This window comes from Sinohyriopsis cumingii, chromosome 5 (assembly GCF_028554795.1).
Source record: "Sinohyriopsis cumingii isolate HCF-2022 chromosome 5, ASM2855479v2, whole genome shotgun sequence".
Classification (NCBI taxonomy): Eukaryota; Metazoa; Mollusca; class Bivalvia; order Unionida; family Unionidae; genus Sinohyriopsis; species Sinohyriopsis cumingii.
Window position 1 is genome coordinate 99,546,495 of NC_142965.1, and position 19,033 is coordinate 99,565,527.

The following is a 19,033-nucleotide window of genomic DNA, read 5'->3' on the forward strand; positions in this document are numbered from 1 at the left end:
ATTGTGGAGCTAGGTTAGACCTTTCGCAGACGGAATTTGTTTTGTTATTTCTCTGGAGGAAGTACGGGGGTGAATTTTTTGTTTGTAGGTCTGGAGTTCCCTTGGGCGCATGGAGCAGATTCTTCTGCATCCATGCTCTCGATGTCTCCAAACCTCATTATTGAAATGAAGAATCCGACTGCGTGGAATACGTGACAAGTTGAGTTATCAACGATTAAATAAATGTATGGTCACGTTATTTAGTTATATGTTTAGGTTACTTATTGCTAACCCATTAATCGGGTTGTATCAAGCCGGTAAGATTAGAAAAAGCAAAAACAAGAAGAAAACAAAACACCTTGCATCAGCAAAATGCGTAAGATTAACGGTGATCAGCATATAGTATCCTTTCATTCACTTCATTTCTATATTTCAACACAATATGCATTCCGTTTAATTCACGTTATCAAACTGTAAAGAGCAAGCAGTCGAAACATTTAGTACTATTTGACTGCATCCTTAAAATCACTGTATACGTGTCATTAAGATTCAGTTTCATTATAATTATGTTATCTGAAACCCTCTGACATAGGAATTAAGATTAACTAAACATTATATGATTGTTACTTCTTTTGGCTTAAACCAAATAAGCATTACATTTTCCAAATTTATTTAAATAATAAATGAAATCATGCAAAGTGAAAGAGTTAGTTAAAAATAACGTACAGTTTATGAATTGCTAGAATATTACCCTAAATTGTACTTTCAGTTTCTCACTAATTCGGAAACTGTTCAAAAGTATTCCGAATAAAGGTTCGAATCTGAATCAAATATTAACTCCAAATGTTTTTAATTTAATGTAACCCTGTGAATGTATAATATTCAAGTCCTGGAATAATTTCACACAATTCGATATGAACTGACAGTTTTAATTAAATATATTTCTACTCTTCAAACGAATAAATATTGTATAAATAAATCACTATTTCTCCTCAACTAATTTCACGAAGCTGACATAACCGAACCACTGAATAGGCGGTGCTTATTGGAATTATATAGTTTATATATATATGCTTCAATTCAACAAAATCTGATTCACTAAAAGATTCCGGAACAAATAAATCGTGATATTTTAACATAACCCATACGGTCATGCTCTGACTTTCTCAAACTATTGAGACAATTAGCAATTAGGGTGTGCATGATAGCTTTAACAGGGCGAATGCACTGCTAGTTTCAAGTGATATATCGTGTCCATCAGTTGTATTAAAGCATGGAGTACTTGACCGACATTGTTGTGTACATCTTCCACCACCACTACCAAAACCACCATACTATTTGAATGATTAAGACGAATAAATTTCTTTATTATGGGAAATAATAATTATTCATTTTTGGACTAATCAAACAATAGATGGGAGCAAGTGTTAACATACATTCGAACGTGTCAACGGAGGATCATCTTTTTCTCTAAATGAAGAGGGACCTCGTCCACAGCCATAAGTAACACATCTACTAGTGTTAGCAATAGACAGAGCAAATAGTGATTTTATCATACCTATTGTAAACTCTTTGCTTTAAACGGTTGTTCTAGCCTATAACTCAATGGTCATTTTTCTATAACTTTGTTACTCATTAGAGCTGCCTCTTTCATCTCATGAATGAATACCGGCTCATTAAGTCCGCCCAATTTTTCTCTTAAATTCACGAAGACTCGATGGAGCTATTTATTTGCTCTCATGAATGAACGCAGACCCATTACAGCTACCCAATACCTATCAGTAATAAACTCGAACTCATTAGAGCTGTCCAACTCCACCCATAAATGAACTCGGACTCATCAGAACTGCCCAGTGCTTCCCATGAATGAACGCACTCTCATTAGAGCTGCCCAATTAGTTTCATGAATGAACGCTGATTTATTTAGAAATGCCTAATACCACTAATGAAAGACACATTAGAGGTGCCCAGTTCCATCCATGAATGAATACCAAGTCCTTGCATATGCCATAAAGTGTCTCTCTGTAAAATCATCGAGGTTTACTGCTCGGGAAGGATTGTTCCGCGGACATGATCGTGTGGCTGTAGAGAAAACCTCAATGAGTTCTGAATGATTTAGTCGTATCCACAGGTCAAAACATTTAGCGTACCTATTCCTTTTGTATCAAGGCAAATTATTATCTTCACCAGCATTGGTACATACTTATCGCTGTACACGATTCATGGAACAAACAAGTAGGTTATAACTTGACACACTCTGTATTCACAACCATACGAATATGAACAATATTCATATGTGCGACCATACGTGGCCACTAAGTTCTCTAATATCACCAGCCGTACCCTATACCATTCCAGCAAACCATATTAACGGGTGATATAATGGGTTCCCGTAGTCATTCTGTCCACCACAAGCTAATTGAGTTTTATAACTTAATTCCCTTTTAAATAATATGATGGAGCTCTCTGGTAAATGACGATTTTGTAACCTTCTGCTCCGTGATATATAAAAAAGAAATGATTTTCAATTTTTTCCCGTTTCTTGACAGTTAATATAATTGTATAAATACGAATACTAGTGTTTGCTGAATAGATAATAGGCCGTTGAAAGAATGTGCTAAAATAAGGTCAAAAACTGTGACTGTTCGATTTTCAATCGGCTTCTCAAAGGAAAATTGAACTTGCCCTTGGAGGATATGCGATTGCAGTAAACATAATATCCCAAATTAAGTAAAACAATAACATATAATACACTATGGTATAGTTTAAGAAAATCGCGTTGTATTTATCGAAACCTTTCTTATCTTTGTTGGCACAGACAAATCACATGCCCATAGGTAAAGCTGTAAACAACTATATATAGATTAAAAGAATTCGAACACAGGAACTGTTACAAGAGCAAAAGCATATACGCACATGTATATAGACAGATATGGGAATATGTAGAAAAGGTTTAAAATAGCTAGAATTTTGAGAGGGGGGCTTTAATGGGTTGTTTGCACTTACAACTGAAGGATTTATGCCATTGATGAAGGAAATTAATACAACATAATTATCTTCATGTCATTAATGAAATCCAACTGATTGCATCATTTGTCTAACGAACTGTGAATGTTATACGATATCATCTGTCTATTAATTTGTCAATCATTTCACGCATACAAAATGCAACTACTTTTGTCCGTCAGTTCATCGATCATTCCACAGATACATCCACATCCTGTTTTACCACTCCAATAACTGAGCCAGTTTACCTCAACGAAACAAAGTCCGCTGAGGAGTTAAACCAGCTTCACACGTCTCGACGTATATTTGGTTGTCTAGCGTACACTACTAAGTCCCGGCGTAAAAAGGGACAAATGAATAAATATTGTAAAACACAACATACTATCGGAAAGGATAATGAACGTTATGACTAAGCATGACACAATGTTGGAAGTGATGAAGAACTAGATATATTCCTGACCATAACAAATTGTGAAAAGGGATAATGGACTATATACAAAAGTAAAACATAACATTTCATTTGATATAGTCGTATTCAGAGTCGTCCTTTCGACGAATGCCTTCCGCCGCTCGTAGATACCCGTCATCTCCCCGAACGTCTTCCACAGCTCGTATATAACCATCATCCACATTCTGAGCAGTTTTTCCTTGATAGGGATTGTCCTGTATAAAGTAAACATTATCCTGCAAATGTTTCCGTGTTTTCAGTATGCGAAAAAGGAAATGATCATTAATATAGCATTGGTTCATTGAATCATGGATATTAATTAAATCATCAGTAATCTTTGACAATTTATTTTTAATATTGAGACAGACTTACAGGAATAAACATCATTTTTACTATACAATGAATAATGGCGGATTAATGAAATTATAAATTCATTTCAACAGATTTAACCAAAATTACCATACGATCGATTTATATATATATATATATATATATATATATATATATATATATATATATATATATATATATATATATATATGTGTGTGTGTGTGTGTGTGTGTGTGTGTGTGTGTGTGTGTGTGGCTAATTTGCAACAAGATATATAACAGCACTACCGCTCCGGTAGCATAGTGGTTACAGCGTCCGCCTCGGATGCGGAAGATCGTGGGTTCGATCCCTGGCCGAGTCATACAAAATTTACAAAAATGGTACAAACAACTGCCTCGCTTGGCGCTCAGCAATAAGATGTTAGTGTTATGACTTGTCGGCCTGGTGTCTGGATAACGTGACTGAACGTGACATCATACTACATGTCTGAGACATGATGCCAGAGTGCTAGGCATCGCTGTAAACTGCCACGCTGCAGATATCGTAGCAATATGACTAAACAGTTGTTAAAGCTACGTTAAAAATCCTGATCAAACACACACATATATAACAGTACAAAGTTTCGCAAAAACAATAAACGAGCGTGTTCTAGTGTCTGTCAGATAGAGAACCAGTATGGTAAATAATGGTGCGTGGGGATAACGGACGATAACGACAATAATAATAATACCGGTAATAATAATAATAATAATAATAAATGACGTAATTGCTTGAGAAGATATTAGCGCAAAATTTGTTTCAAGTACTAAACCGATGACTGGCTGTAAGTTTGACAAGTCTGCATGAGTTTTCAATTGCTATATACACTATCGTTCCTGATGTGTTTCCACCCCAGGTTAGATTAAATTGGTAAAATTTCGAAGACTCAACTGAATGTCCATTCGAGTTGTAGTGGCTTGTGAATTTCTCGTTGATTTTATTGAAAATGTGTCATTTGAGATAATATGAATTCACTTTCTGAATTCATTGAGTCTGTCAACATATTGAATGACAGAGATCTTGCATGTCTGGAGATAGACTGTATTATTGGCGCGACATCCTAACTTGTTATTGATCGTGTAGTAGGGATGAACATAACAGATATCCAGTTTTATATATATATATATATATATATATATATATATATATATATATATATATATATATATATATATATATATATATATATCTGTCTGTGTGTGTGGATAGACAGAAAATATTTACGGTTGTATCGAAGATATTCTGTCGTTGTCTATTAATAGCCATTTCGTTGCCGTCAGCATATCTGTTGTGTTCATCACGAATGTATTTGACACCTGTCTTGTGTAGCTCGCCTTGCTTCATTCTGTAAAGACCAAAATTGGATGTTTAAAATTGGTGTACAGATACCCTAGAAGAAGAGGACAGCATGGCTGCATTTTACACTGGTATTCAAGTATTCCAAAGAAAGCCAAATGGCTTTATTTTACATTGGACTTAGGTCTTCCAAAAGAAAAACAAATGGCTTTATTTAACATTGAAATTCAGATATTCCAGGGGAAGACAAAATGACTTTAATTTACACTGCTATTCGGTTGATCAAGAGAGAGAATAAATCGCTTTATTTGCCACTGGAATTCAGGTATTCTAGAGGAAACCAAAAGGACTTTACTGGTACTCAGATACCCTGATTTATATGAATTCTCAAACCATTTTGAATGATAGTTATATTTATTTTGTCAATGGTTCAAAGCGTAATGTTTATTTTACTTGTCTATGATTTGCTCTTAGAGTAATCTATCCATGCCAATTTATATGTATGATATTGTAATACATTTGGAGTATGCGCATTTGGTTATAGCGCTCCGTCTTAAGGAAGTCTTAGATATGTATGAATACTTGTTTGATTGTTGTAATTCGGTGCAGTGGAAATATCCGTAAGCCCGAAATAATTAGCCAATTACTAAAAGCAAACAAAGCGGAGTAAAGTGTTTGCGAATTTCCATGATGCCATGGTTCACTAGTAGTGATTTCAGGTCAAACCCGAATGAGTGTCCTATTACATTCTAGTGGTGTACATTAGTGGTGTGACTGCAGTGGCAGTATTTATGGTAGGAAAGCGGTAAATTACACAATGGAATCAATAAGGGACTTCTTTGGGCTTTCTAATTTACAACTGAAGTTAAATAGAAGTCATTGGAAATTTATGGTAAACCTGTGACTTCTAGCGGGAATCGTGCCAGGGTTAACACTGCTCTGTCAAAAAATACCCCTGGCTTGTAGCAATATATATTGTAAGTTATTTCCGGCAAACGACATTAGCCTGCATATATTGAACCGTACCTTAATGGAATTCTCTTCACCAATTTTACCAGCACGTATTCCCCAAAACAAAGGACAGCATGTCCTACGATATCCAGTACAACAGGTGGTACGACATTCAGCACAACAGGCCTTATGACATCCAACACAACAGGAGGAATTAATAGTTTAGTTGACAAAACCATATGTAAAAAACCTAAGACACAATAAAATGACCTGGAAGTGGGTCAGACGTTCTTTTCCAGAACATTCAAACCGTTTCAAAAAAATTAGAACTTTATCTCAGCTATCAGTAAACCACATATGTATAATTTACAAGGAAGACAAAGAGCAGCTACACTACACTCCAAAACACTAACCACAATTATGGACAAAGACACAGTACAAATTAAATTTACATAACAACCTATATATGGTCATACGTTAATATCATCCAATACAGGAACTCATACGACATTCATACGTGATTCTTTAATATCCACGATTTACGTGGATGTGGTGTTAGGCCCCTATCGGTCCGTCTGTAAACTTACGTGTCCGATTGACCGTCATTAAGCTCAGGTTCGTGCCTAATTCTCTTTAAGCTGCTACAACCCTGTTTTAGGTACAACCATAAGCTGCTATGAGCCGTAAAATGTATAACCTTTAAGTCCTTTTACAGAGAAAATATATTGTTCCCTGAGCGAGCTGTCACAATAGTCTTCTCTTCTATGTTAAGAAGCCAAAGATAGCATTATATATCCATACATCTTACATATATCACTTGAATTATGTGCCAAGCTAAAAACGATAAATGTTGCTAACAAAGTTGATATCTATGCTAAAGTATGTGTTGGTTTTACAATGCTGGTTTTACAATGCATTGGGAGTTGCATTTATTTCTGGTAACCAGGGGCTGTTAGAGAGTATTGTGTCTAGTATTCCGGCCACTTATCTAAAGCTGTTAGAGATCATTTTGTTCGTTAATACGACAACTTACTTAAGGCTGTAAGAGTTCTTTTTGTGTGTTAATTCAGCACGTATCTAAGGCTGCAAAGAGATTTTTGTGTTAATAGGGCGCTTATCTTTTTGTTTGTTAATACGCAACTTATCTAAGGCTGTAAGAGATATTTTTGTATGTTATGTGGTAATACGGCAAATTACTTAATGCTGTTAGGTACCATTTTACGTTGCAATATAGCAACTTACTTAAGGTTATTAGAGAGCTTTTGTATGTTAATATGGCAACATTCTTATAGCTCTTAGAGATTTTTTGTGCTAATTCGGAAACCTACCTAAGGTTGATGGAGAGCTTTTTCTTCAAAATTCTACGTTTCCTGTTGATGATACAGACCGTCAACACAAAACTGAAGATGACTGCACCGATTATTGAGCAGGCAATGATAAGATAGAGATTTCTCTCCTGTATTGTCATCACCACCTGCTTTGTCTCACATCGTTCGCCAGTGAATATAGCGCCATCGGAATTAGGGCACCTAAAATGGAAAGATTTCAGTTACAGCGTTTATCGTGTACAAAACCTGCCAACGTTATTTGACATCACTAAAATGAATACAACGCCATCCGAAAAAGTGCACCTGCAAATTCAGTTACGCGAGAAAACGTGCTCTAACGCTAATCACGGAAATGCACGTTAATATTATTTGACATCACCCTCAAGCCCATCATCAGTATATTATTCGTATTAAAGTGTTTTAGAGATCAGTTTATACTATTATATTGCGGGTGCTGGTTTATAGATTTATCAACCCGCAACATGAAAAATTGGCTTATTGGTAAAAAGATCAGCTATTATAGGTCAGAATTTGTGAGTCCTTCCTTAGTTTTGCAGATCTAGGCGCAAAATGACCAATTGCTCTTTGTGAAATCACATGCATTCGGAGGAGAAATAAGGTTGTTACATTTGTTGGGATGCTAAGTCTTTCGTAATGAACAGAAATTCATGTCGATTGCGTTATGCTACATGTGACATGTTTTGCAATAACAAATGTATATTGTGTTAACATACGCGTTACGTGTTTTGTAGTAAAACGAGATCCTCATCTTTTGCGTTAAGTTATAAACGACGTGTGTTTGATTTAACGAATACATTCTGTGAGGCATTAGTAACTATAATACTTAAGTTTCAAGATATAAGTGTGCATACAACTTTCAGTATAAGGATCAAGTATTACGTAAGCCATTTTGAAATAATACCTCACTGCTAAGACAAACTTTAATTTTGAGCGAGTTGTCGTCCTTGTATTATCGTAGCCAAAATACCATGTATAAACAAGAAATACAAATATATGCCTCATATCTGATGTTTCTGTCATTACTTTGTAAGTCTCATGCATTTTGTCCTTCATTTAGGACTCAGTCTTAGAAATAAAACTTTTGCATAGAACTGTCAGACATATTCCCGATAAAAGTAAAATTCCAATGAATGACAATGTAATTGTAATGACTCCTATCAAGGAAGCGTGCATCTTTGTTACAGCGAAATTACTGTATATGTCAGAAGATGAATATTCCGTGTGATAACAGTTATCATCATACCGTTTCGGTCCCATTAATGTTATGTTGGAATATTCCGTGGGATCACATTTATAATCATACACTTTCGGTCCCATTAAGCTTTCCGTTGGAATATTCCCTGTATTTACATTTTACCATCAAACACCTTTATTCCCATAAACCTTTGTTTTGGAACATTCCGTGTGATCACAATTATCATGGAACGCTTTGAAACAAGAATAGCTACTTATACTGAGTTGTACCATTACTGTTAAAATACAAAGTTAATTACCGTACATTATCTCTGTAAAAGACAAAAGTAAATGTTCTTACTTGCACTGAACATCCTGGCTGAGATGTCCGATATAACATAGCCCGTTGTTCTGACACACAGACACGTTACAGCGGTCTATGCACAATAATGTCGCCGTACCTGCTAGCTTGCAATAGTACCCAAAAGGACACAAATTTGCTGAAGCCAGCGAGCATCTGTCTTTTGTCCGCAAACTTCCTGAAAACAAAATATCATCATCCTGTATACTTACTCAACTAAGACAACACTTTTTAATGTTAATTTTATTTAACGCTTATTCAGACTTTGTTATAAATAAATTTGGTCTTAGATGAAATCACAAAAGTTTAAACAAGCATATTTATCTGCTGTAAAGTTAACTTTTATTATTCGCCATGGTGATGGGCAAAACGAATATACATTCATATGCACCAATTGCCAGTATTGTTCACATTGAGAATGCTAGGACAATCATATTATTATTTAGATTTTGTTTCTCTTCCAAAGAAAACTATAATGTGCGTACCACTCATATTTAAAAACAAATACTCAAGGTCTCTACATTATAATATGGACTTGTACTATTATACACAATGTTATGCAAACCTGGACCAATAAAACAGTTAAAGCCGCCAGATTAATCCAGACATTCATTTGTTAATTATTATCCTATGTAACTTTTTCAAGCCATTAATTACTTTTTCTACTTTTGACCTGGACCGTTATAGAAATTTCTGTCTTCTACATTGAAATGCAGAACCACGCATATTATTGTTCGACTGTGATTATCAATTAATATGAAGAACGGACATTTCAATTTATTTCCACAACATTATTAAGGACATAAAACATAATTCAATTCAATTCAACAGTTTTCAGAGCAATGGTAGGAACAAAGCATTACTTTATCAAAAAATCAAAGTAAAAATCTTATCAAACGATAATGAGCATGTGTTTACAATGGGCAATGAATTCAGTTCAGAGACAGTTGTGTAACAAACTAACATATACGACAATACATACGTTTCTCTATTTGAAACACACACACACACACACACACACACACACACACTGCAAAGATGCAGTAATCTACATATTGTATACAATGGTGATATCATCGAGAGTAACAGTATAAACTGTGATTGCAAGATGTGATTGCAATATGTTTAGAACGACACAGCATATGGACGTGCTAACTTACAATGGTGATATCATCGAGATTAACAGTATAAACTGTGATTGCAGGATGTGATTGCAAGATGTTTAGAACGACACAGCATATGGACGTGCTAACTTAAGTTTTGAAGGTGATGGGGTTGCTTGCGTTTTGGTATGAATAAATATTAGGGTAATGTAACAGTACAACTTGAAGGTCTCTCAAACTTCACAATGGTAATATAGAACTATTCAACAAAAGCAAAGACATAATTAATAAGAATACAGTTAGATTTTTTTACAAAGTTTAAGACTCAGAGTTATGGAAGATCTGACAAAAATGTGAATTTGTTTTTATAGTTCAAAAGGGTCAATGAAATGCTTGGCCAAAACTATATATGTATATATTGTATTTATATCCTTTGTTAGCTTGTCGATCAACCAGTCATCTAGAATAACGTATGATTTTGATGCTTCATTCGTTACACTTATGTTCCAAAGTAATCTATCCATCGATACGAGAATAAAGAACATCTTTATTACGATCTTTAAGCTGTTACAAATAACGATCAACTGTACAAGCAAACATGTTGCGAGAAAGAAGTGCATTAAACTGAATGAATGTTTAATTGATGAATCTACTCCAAAATTGCATAAGGAAACAAAAGAAGTACATTTATATTTAAACGTGTTTAAGCTTGTTCCGATGATGATACTTTTTTTAAGTAGACATAGTTGACACGCAGTAATCTCAGAATTAACCAAAATCAGTTGAAATGGATAGGGAATGTCTCATTCAAATAATGTTCTAAGAAGTCGCATGATCATTTTGAACAATCAAAAGTATATATAAAATGAAATACTGTAAGAGAAACTCTTTACAACACTTTTCATTATGATTTAGTGCTTATGAGATATGTTACGAAATGATACGAAGCATGGATTAGACTCTGTTTCACAATGGTCACACACTTGCACAATACAATATCATGTTATTACAATAAAACATATCGTCCTATGGACAATACATATAAGTTTATGTATTGTACTGTACTCTAATTCTGAACTTTACATTCAATTATGTGTAGATAATAGACGTTTCTCATCAGAATTAAAAAACAATACTAAATTTAACTTTTAACGTGCAATGGAACACGAAGATATTATCTGGAAGAGAAGAATGTTTTAATATTTGTATAGAAGAGAAATATAATGAAACAAGTCAGCGGTGTCCAAAATTGCTATTATTATTGAAACATCAGTTAATCATATAGCAATCAACATGGGTCGACCAGACAATAATGGAAAACTTGAAAGTTCATACAGCCTAAACTTCATACTTTTTACCAACCACTAATAATCACTACACATTACCATGGATGTGTATATCGCTTACAAGAGTATTTAAACTTTTCTGGGGTCTTGGCAAGTAATAAACAGAATAAGCCTTTAGCACCATATGTGGTGGTTGCGATGAAATTTGCAAAAGAAACAATAACATCGTAACTTATGGTAAAATATTAACTCCGAAAGACAGCTAAGATATATTACATGGAGATAAATACCTCGATCCAACATATCGTGATTGACTATATTTATTATGACAAATAATACTGAACAAGGAATAAAGAATGGCAAATTGTGAAAGTTACGAAAAGATGCCGGTAATTCTAAAAAAAATACTAATACTAAATCGATACGGCTTTTGCGTATGGAAGTAAGTACATAACTCTAGTTGACTTTTATATTATAACATAACGCATTTTCCTCTTTTACTGTGTTCATCCTCAGAATATTAGATTTAACATTGCACTTCAAAACGCCGTTGAAACTACAGAGGGTTCTAAGCAAGAATATTAACTGGAAAACATTTGTCTGCGGTACGACACAAATATAAATTGATTAGTTATTAAATCATAAAGTGATTCAAACATATATTGAATTCCCCATATATTGAATTCCCCATGTATGCATATATCAATTTAATTGGTTGTTTCTATAGCAAGATTAAGAGGGAGAAAAAGAAACAGAGATCAGAGACTGGGAGGGAAAGGAAAATAGAGGGAGAAACAGAATGCAACATATAAAAACATTGCATCAAATATTGCAGATAAAATCAAACCAACCCTGTCATAAGAACAATATCTTATACAGACAAAGTGAAAATATATACAATCGACAATTTAAAACAAAAACACACAGAAACAAAGCAAAACAAGCAAACAGACAATAACAAAAGAATAAAACATGATCCATCGGAACATGCAGACTTAAAATTCCACGATGAAATAACGTTATATGCATTCCCAACTTCCTTTTCATTCTACTGTACTTATGCTATTTGGAACATATTGCCTTCGGCATGCTCATTTGAACATTGAGTAAGATGTGTACGCTGTCAACAAAAACTCCTTTGCATGCACACACACACACACACACACACACACACACACACATATATATATATATATATATATATATATATATATATATATATATATATATATATACAGTTTTATTTCAGTTTTTTTGGTGTATTACACTATATGTATGTCATTTAATTCGATGACTGGCTTGTGTTGTAGTAAACAAGTATTTACAACACGTGTGAAATAGCCATTCATAAACCAAGGCTGATTGCCGAGCTCAAGTCAACAACTTTTTCTGTCAAAGTACACCATGCATTTGATTGAATAGAGGTCACGAAAGCATCACGTAATCCTAGGAGGACGCGTGGGATTTAGCGATAGTATGCACGCCCTAGATGTTAATTGCTCCAAGGTAATGTTCAAATATGAAAACTCAGTACTCATTGTAAACCCAACTGTATGTAAAGTTTTAGGCAACTGAAGTACTGTTATAATTTATATTTTGTTTATGTTCGTTTTGTGGCTTTTAATTATCTGGCAGCTTCATTGGTAAGAAAGATAAATTGTTTTCATATGCATTTAAATATGTTGTATGTAACAGGATTCTCTAACATAGTCCTGCAAATATTATTGGAATCCACTTCTAAATTACCACCAGTATTACGTTTTGCATGTGTGTTTAAGACACAGTCATAATCATCTGATATTTCGTTGAATTCCCTTGCAGCCTTTCAATTTCTATAACTTTTTCCAAACTTGTTTTAGCTTTATTCACAAAGTCTTAAAGTCTGTAAACTTACGAAGGTACATAATGAATTATCTAGTCATTGTTTCGTGATCTGAATAGCTTTCTTGTATTCGTGATTTGTTTCAGCAAACCTGTCTATTGGTAATTAAACCTCTTTGTCCACACACAATCATCCATAAGCATTAGGAACATTTTATAATATTTTAACAGCTTAACTCTACATTGGATATCTTTAAACGTGCATCGGATTAATGAATTTTTGCGCAAGGCCTTGTCTGTATTTCCTAAACTAGTACATGTGTCACATATCATCAATGTTTCTTTCTTTATGTAATTGTCTTATAGATAGTGTCGTCTTTTTCCTTGATGTCTGATTTTTAAGTAGTGATGAATAAAATTCTGATATTGGTGATATATATATATAGAGAGAGAGAGAGAGAGAGACAGACAGACAGACAGACACAGAGACAGACACAGAGACAAACAGACAGACAGAGTTACCCTATGATGCAACAGTATATTCTCTACCACTAATTTGACTCTTTCTAATGGTTCAGACAGATCATAGTCTATAATTAAATATTTTGTTTCCGATGATGAATAATTCGTACTGTGTCTCCAACACTCCAACAAGAGTATAGGCCTGATAAATCACATTACCGGATTGATACTTGCTCTAACAAGTCTTTATATAAAAAGTTTATTAGGTGAAAAAATACCTTGCTTCAGGTGGAAGCATTTATTCTGTCCTTGGTAAGATTCATTCACAAAATTCTTCGCCTGTAATCTTAGTAAAAAGCTAACATTGTTATGTTTAATAACTTCGTCTTCTAAGAAGAGGTATTAATATTTTTTAAGAAACAAAACAAACTTTTTGCAAGACAAGATAGTAACGTTCATGTTTTTCTGCCTATCGATGTTCGAACAACACCAATGTATAACAGAGACAATGAAACCAAAGATTTATTCATTTTAAAAAACAGTAAACACCAAATTATACTTTAGGTTACGGACTTGAAACTGATTTTCGTTGGAACATGTCAACCTGTCGGACAGTATTTCAGTCCATGAAAATGGGAACGTTTTGTGTTATAAATAGATCAACATGTAAGACAACACGAAGATATATTACAGACAATGAACCGGGGGATGCTTTTGGGTTTGAAAGATAACGTGTGAGACAGCCATAAACTTAGATACCTGGATTGTTTATTTTTTGACGTGTAAGACAGTACCAATGTATGCTCTAATAAACCTTGGGTATTTTTCCCTTGAGAAAGAGGCTATAGTGTCCCGAAAATGTTCCGATACAGGATGTATACCAGACTGTAATAAAGAAGAATATGAATGTTCCAGAACTGAAATTTCGCACATTGATAAAGTCTTTCTTTCTTAATATAATCAATCTCCAACAATATTTTTTCGACGCTGCAGGCCCAGATAAACATTTGTGGGTGACGTTTGTAACTAAAGGATTATTGGTCATATGTCCCTTAACTGCTCAGAGAGAGAGAGAGAGAGAGAGAGAGAGAGAGACAGTAGTTTACCTAGCCGGCTTTTCATAGATGTTCGAGTATACCCTATATCAACGGGCGCGCCTGCAACTTCCTTCAAGGAATCAACAACTTCATTTTCAATTTGGTTTGTAACAGCTAGGATGTCCACTGTTGCATAAACATTGACTGAATAATCCACAATAACAGATCCGGGACTGTAATCGCGAACAAAACAATCTGAAGATAATTACCAATTCAACATTCTTGTGCAAATGAATAAACTTTATAGGTCTAAAATGTTCCTTTTATGTCAAAACTTGGCACAAAGCACGTGCCTTTATTGTCTTTATTATACTAACAGTTATAAGTGAATATTTAATGGCAAACCTAAAATTAGTAAAAATTATTTTGTTTCATGAGCCTTGTAACAGCGAGTTTTAGACAAAGGTGGAACACGGTAATATGCAATTATATCAACAATCGTCTTTTGAGGCTATATAATTGTCATACTTGAACGAGTCAGAATTTATCTCAAGTACGTGAAGGATTGGTTGCCTGAAGACGTTAAAATGTCATTGCTACATCAATAAATCATTCTACATTAATGTTCACAGTGGTATTTGAGAGGATTGTATAGTTTCATATTTGAATCTGCTTTAAAACTTAGAAGTATTACAATTAAAATATACATGAAGGAAAACAAGAACGTAACTCGTTGACGTTCAAAGACAGCAATGCAAATTGATCAAATAACATGTATGCATCGGAAACCATCTGTCGCATTTCAATATTCGAGCTATAGTTCTTCTAGAGCTAAGAATAAACGCGTATAAATTTATTACAAAGTAAAACTGGTACCTAAATTGTAGAATCTCTATCGACTTGAATCCTCTGATGGACCGGAAATGTTGTATCAACTAAAGAGAAAATATGGTTCATGAATTCATGATTTACAACTTTGCTGTTCCGCTGTTACTTATATATAGGGATTTACCAAAATAAATGCAACAAACCGACAATGAACAGTTCGAAACTAGCATCTACCTAGCCTGAGCGCTTTCGACTCTAAGAGTCTTTTTCAAAGGCAAATACAAAACATAGACAAGACAAACAAGCAAAATAGAACAAAAGTTATGTTTGCTAAACTTTACATTGCTGTTCAACAGGAGTTCAAACTTTTAACTATATTATGTGTCAACTAGTTTATTTCAGCTTGTTGCTGATACTGGAAAATATTTGTATTGACCTATAAATTGACGAGCCATAACGCCACCTGTCATTTCAGGTAAATTTATGTAAGCGCTGATTATATCCCAGATATTTCATTGTTTTAGTAGTCATAGGCTATTAAGCAAATTTAGAGATTTATTTAAAAGAAAATGTGTCGGCTTCAAACGATAATTTTATGTGTGCATGGTTGTCTTTTTCTAGTCTTCTTGGTCTAAACCGCTTGGTTTCAATGTTCTAAGGCAGCGTATCCAGTAAGATTCCTTCTTTGTTTCCTGGTTTGGGGATTTCAGTTGGGGGTTGTGAGCAATAGCAATAAGTGTTATATCATCACATGTAAGATCTGTAGCCTTCAGTACGTCGGAGAAACTGAAAAGCTTCACAAATCTGATTGGATGATAAATAAGCTATACAGAAGCCCGGTCGCAAAACACTTCTCCGCCCTATGCAACACTTTCAGTGATATAACACTTATTGCTATTGCTCACAACCCCAACATGCACAAATGAAATTATCTTTTGCAGCCGATATATTTTCTTTTAAATAATTCTCTAAATTTGCTTAATAACGTATGACTAAAATAACAATGAAATATCCTGGATATAATCTGCGTTTACATAAATTTACATCAAATAATATATGTCGTTATGGCTCATCAATTTCTAGGTCAATACCAATATTTTCCTGTATCAGCAACAAGATGAAATAAACTAGTTTACACATAATATAGCTGAACGTTTGAATTCCTGTAGAACAGCCATGTAAAGTTTCGCAAACATAACCGTTTTATCGGTTTTATGTCTTGCCTATGTTTTGTATTTGCCTTTGAAAAAGACTCATTAGAATCGAAAGCGCTCAGGCTAGCTGGATCCTAGTTTCGCACTGTTCGTTCTCTCTCTCTCTCTCTCTCTCTCTCTCTCTCTCTATATATATATATATATATATATATATATATATATAAAGAGAGAAGGAGGTGCAATATGTAGCAGATTGCTGAATTATAAATATTATTCGACGATATCATTTCTATCAAACGAAAATATGTTTGGTTGTATATAGAACGTAAGAAGGTTTGTGAAGCAATGAATGTGTTAACTCACACTCCGGAAGGAAATTACCAAAACAGTATAACTTGTAGAAATAAAATAATGTTAAATGGTCTGTAAATACTCATTGCAGAACATGGAACACGGTCTCAAGAATACACCATGTTTTATATATATATATATATATATATATATATATATATATATATATATATATATATATATATATATATATATATATATATATATATATGTGTGTGTGTGTGTGTGTCTCTGTGTGTGTGTGTGTGTGTGTGTGTGTGTGTGTGTTGGCTGTAGCACATGGTTAATATAATATTTTATGAGTCTTCTGTAAATAATGGCTATAACACATCAAAGCTGTATATTTTAACTACATGTAGATATTATCTGCAGCGATAATTCTTGTCCATCCTGAACAGAACTTTTTATCTGACACTTCAACTGCGAATACTAGTAATTCAAGTGAATTAAGTGTCCTCTCTCTTCTCGTAATTATACTTCGTTCTTAAGATAGTTTTTAAGTCTAGCCTACGTCTATGACATAGAAAATATTTATAAAGTCTAACCTAAGTCAATCACACACTGAAATTAGTTTAACGAGTTTGCCTAACTCACTGACACACTGAAGTTTGTGGCCAAGCTCTGGAATTCTAACGATGTTCTGTCTTCATATACGTCTTTGAAATCCAGATAAACCTTTACATCAAACTGTAGACGTAGGTCATAGTAACCTGAAATTAAAGCACGATGCATTAAATGCTGCACGAAATTAAGGCATTAAACATTACACTGAACTCGAAGTTAAAGCACGAGGCATCAAGCTGTACACAAAAGAGAAGAAAGGTAAAAAAATCATCCGCTTTCCTCTGGTATCATGCTTTGCACAAGTCCATTTAAACAGGTGATACATCATTTTCTGAGAGGAGATAACCTAGCTCTAATTAAGAAGAGTTCATAACTTTCCTGTTTAAAAGTCTTCGTTTGTGCAAGAAAATAAACTTCACGTTTTCACTGGACTCTTCCCACTTACGTTTTAGCATGCTATTTTTATTATTTGCTATCTGATAGAAAACTGCCAGTGAAAAATTTTGCACGTGGCTACTACCTCCAACTTCCAAAAAGTAGTTACCTTTGTAATTCATAACAATACTTATTTGACGTCCGTAACAATAATTCACATATCATCCTCGTTTAAAATATTGCCATTTAATTATTCCAATTTTTATTTCACTCGATTTTATTGCAGTTATGGATATCACTTGATATAGTATTTAACAACAGTTTTAGATGAATGAAATGTTGCTTTAAAATGAAAGGAAGAGGATGAAAGATAAGATGGTCTACCTGGATCAGGTTGATATGACACAGGTTCTTTTGATGGCGTTGAAACGGGACTTCTCATGCTGGTTGTACCTTGCAATTATAATAATAGCTAGAATGAAAAGTGAGACGAACGAATGCACTTATTAGTGTTATTAGTGTAGAGAAACATTCGACGATATTCATAAGAATGAATTTATTGGCTCAATGCTCCTGAGGAAAGATTTTTTTATTCAAAGAGTTAGAACGTTATCACTGGATTATAGTAGAAACTGAGGGTTAGAGACAAGTTAACAATGTTTAAATACCACAATCATCTTGTTTCCCAAATTCGTCAAGCAACGTCTATAAACTCAAATACCCAAACAATTAGTTTCATAATAACTCAAAATGTCTTCAAGTCTATTGAAAGCATTGAAGAAAATTTGCAAATTAGTGAAAATAATAGTACAATCTACAAACACGCTTTGCATGTAAGATATGAAACGATTCCTGTACAGAATGATTTGTGTTAATCAAATGGATGACCCAAAATGGGTAGACATTGCTGGCATCAAAGCATACGAACCAAATACACACACACGAAACGGTACATTATCGTTGTCGATTTATTTATGTATCACGATGTAACATCTCTTAAAATATTATTGGTTTATCATATTATGAAATATGAAGAATTAGGCTTTGGCACATTCGAGGTACTTTTATCAACATATAAAAAAAAAATATTTTACACTGAGACGTGTCATCTTCGTAAACA

The 19,033-nt window shown here is 34.0% G+C and overlaps 1 protein-coding gene across 8 annotated transcripts in view; it reads right to left on the reverse strand.

Annotated features, from left to right (window-relative positions):
* Positions 1-632: 632 nt before the first annotated feature.
* LOC149799862 (uncharacterized) overlaps positions 633-19,033 on the reverse strand; it is a 34,042-nt gene continuing 15,641 nt past the window's right edge. For all 8 annotated transcript variants that reach the window (XM_089959299.1, XM_089959298.1, XM_089959297.1 and 5 more), the window contains exons 5-12: positions 18,298-18,366; positions 17,569-17,684; positions 15,518-15,576; positions 14,711-14,874; positions 8,933-9,110; positions 7,378-7,578; positions 5,027-5,147; positions 633-3,648 (exon numbers count right to left, since the gene is read on the reverse strand). In XM_089959299.1, coding sequence (XP_089815425.1) covers positions 3,502-3,648; positions 5,027-5,147; positions 7,378-7,578; positions 8,933-9,110; positions 14,711-14,874; positions 15,518-15,576; positions 17,569-17,684; positions 18,298-18,366 — 1,055 coding nt within the window. In that variant the 3' untranslated portion in view covers positions 633-3,501. The remainder of the gene's footprint in view (positions 3,649-5,026; positions 5,148-7,377; positions 7,579-8,932; positions 9,111-14,710; positions 14,875-15,517; positions 15,577-17,568; positions 17,685-18,297; positions 18,367-19,033) is intronic.